At 28.8% G+C, this 640-nt stretch overlaps 1 protein-coding gene across 1 annotated transcript; it reads right to left on the bottom strand.

The window, feature by feature from the left end:
* Positions 1 to 6: 6 nt before the first annotated feature.
* Positions 7 to 634, bottom strand: LOC108630488 (mitochondrial import inner membrane translocase subunit Tim10 B). The gene is made up of 2 exons (XM_018033819.1): positions 429 to 634; positions 7 to 248 (listed from the first exon to the last, which is right to left on the bottom strand). The coding sequence occupies exons 1-2, from the start codon at positions 522 to 524 to the stop codon at positions 87 to 89; spliced, it is 258 nt and encodes an 85-aa protein (XP_017889308.1). The 5' UTR covers positions 525 to 634; the 3' UTR covers positions 7 to 86.
* Between the last annotated feature and the right edge of the window lie 6 nt (positions 635 to 640).

The following is a 640-nucleotide window of genomic DNA, read 5'->3' as shown; positions in this document are numbered from 1 at the left end:
CAGTACTTACTTAAAAAAAATATTTTACACTTTATTGTACAAGAATCTAATTTCTAAAAAGTGAATTAAATTAATTGTATAGTACTCTAAAAATTCTGTTCATTCTGTGCTGCTTCTAAAGTTGACTGAGCCCTTCGAAGTTCCTCCATGTTCCTACGATTGATAGCAGGTTGTACTTCCATAAATATTTCCATTATTCTGTGATTAGCATTTATGTGTTTACTTGAACAATTCTGAATACATTGAGCCTATGGCAAATTAAGAAAATCACAACTGATGAGGCACGTCTAGTTTAATATTCTTTAATGTAGAAACTGTCTTTATTTTCAATTATCACAGTAAATTCAACATGTAAAATAATTTAACAAAATTAAAAATGTGATTTCGGATTTACAAGATATGAAAATATTTTAGTTATGGAAACACACCTCTTCAGTCGACATGTCCCGTGATAAAAATGAACTCACACACGATTTGAAGCATGTTTCAGACATTTGATTAAACAGGAATTGAAAATCCTTCATCTATAAAAAAGAAACAATCTCACATTAATTTTAAGCATTGCCTGGTAAAGAGGTTAGGAATAAATTGACCAATTATATTAAACATAAGTTATTAGTAGTTAAGTACACTTCTAATG

Source organism: Ceratina calcarata, unplaced genomic scaffold (genome assembly GCF_001652005.2).
Source record: "Ceratina calcarata isolate Rehan_Ccalc_2016 unplaced genomic scaffold, ASM165200v1 scaffold7730, whole genome shotgun sequence".
Taxonomy (NCBI): Eukaryota; Metazoa; Arthropoda; class Insecta; order Hymenoptera; family Apidae; genus Ceratina; species Ceratina calcarata.
Note: the sequence above shows the minus strand (reverse complement) of the source record. Positions and strands in the feature narration are given on the sequence as shown.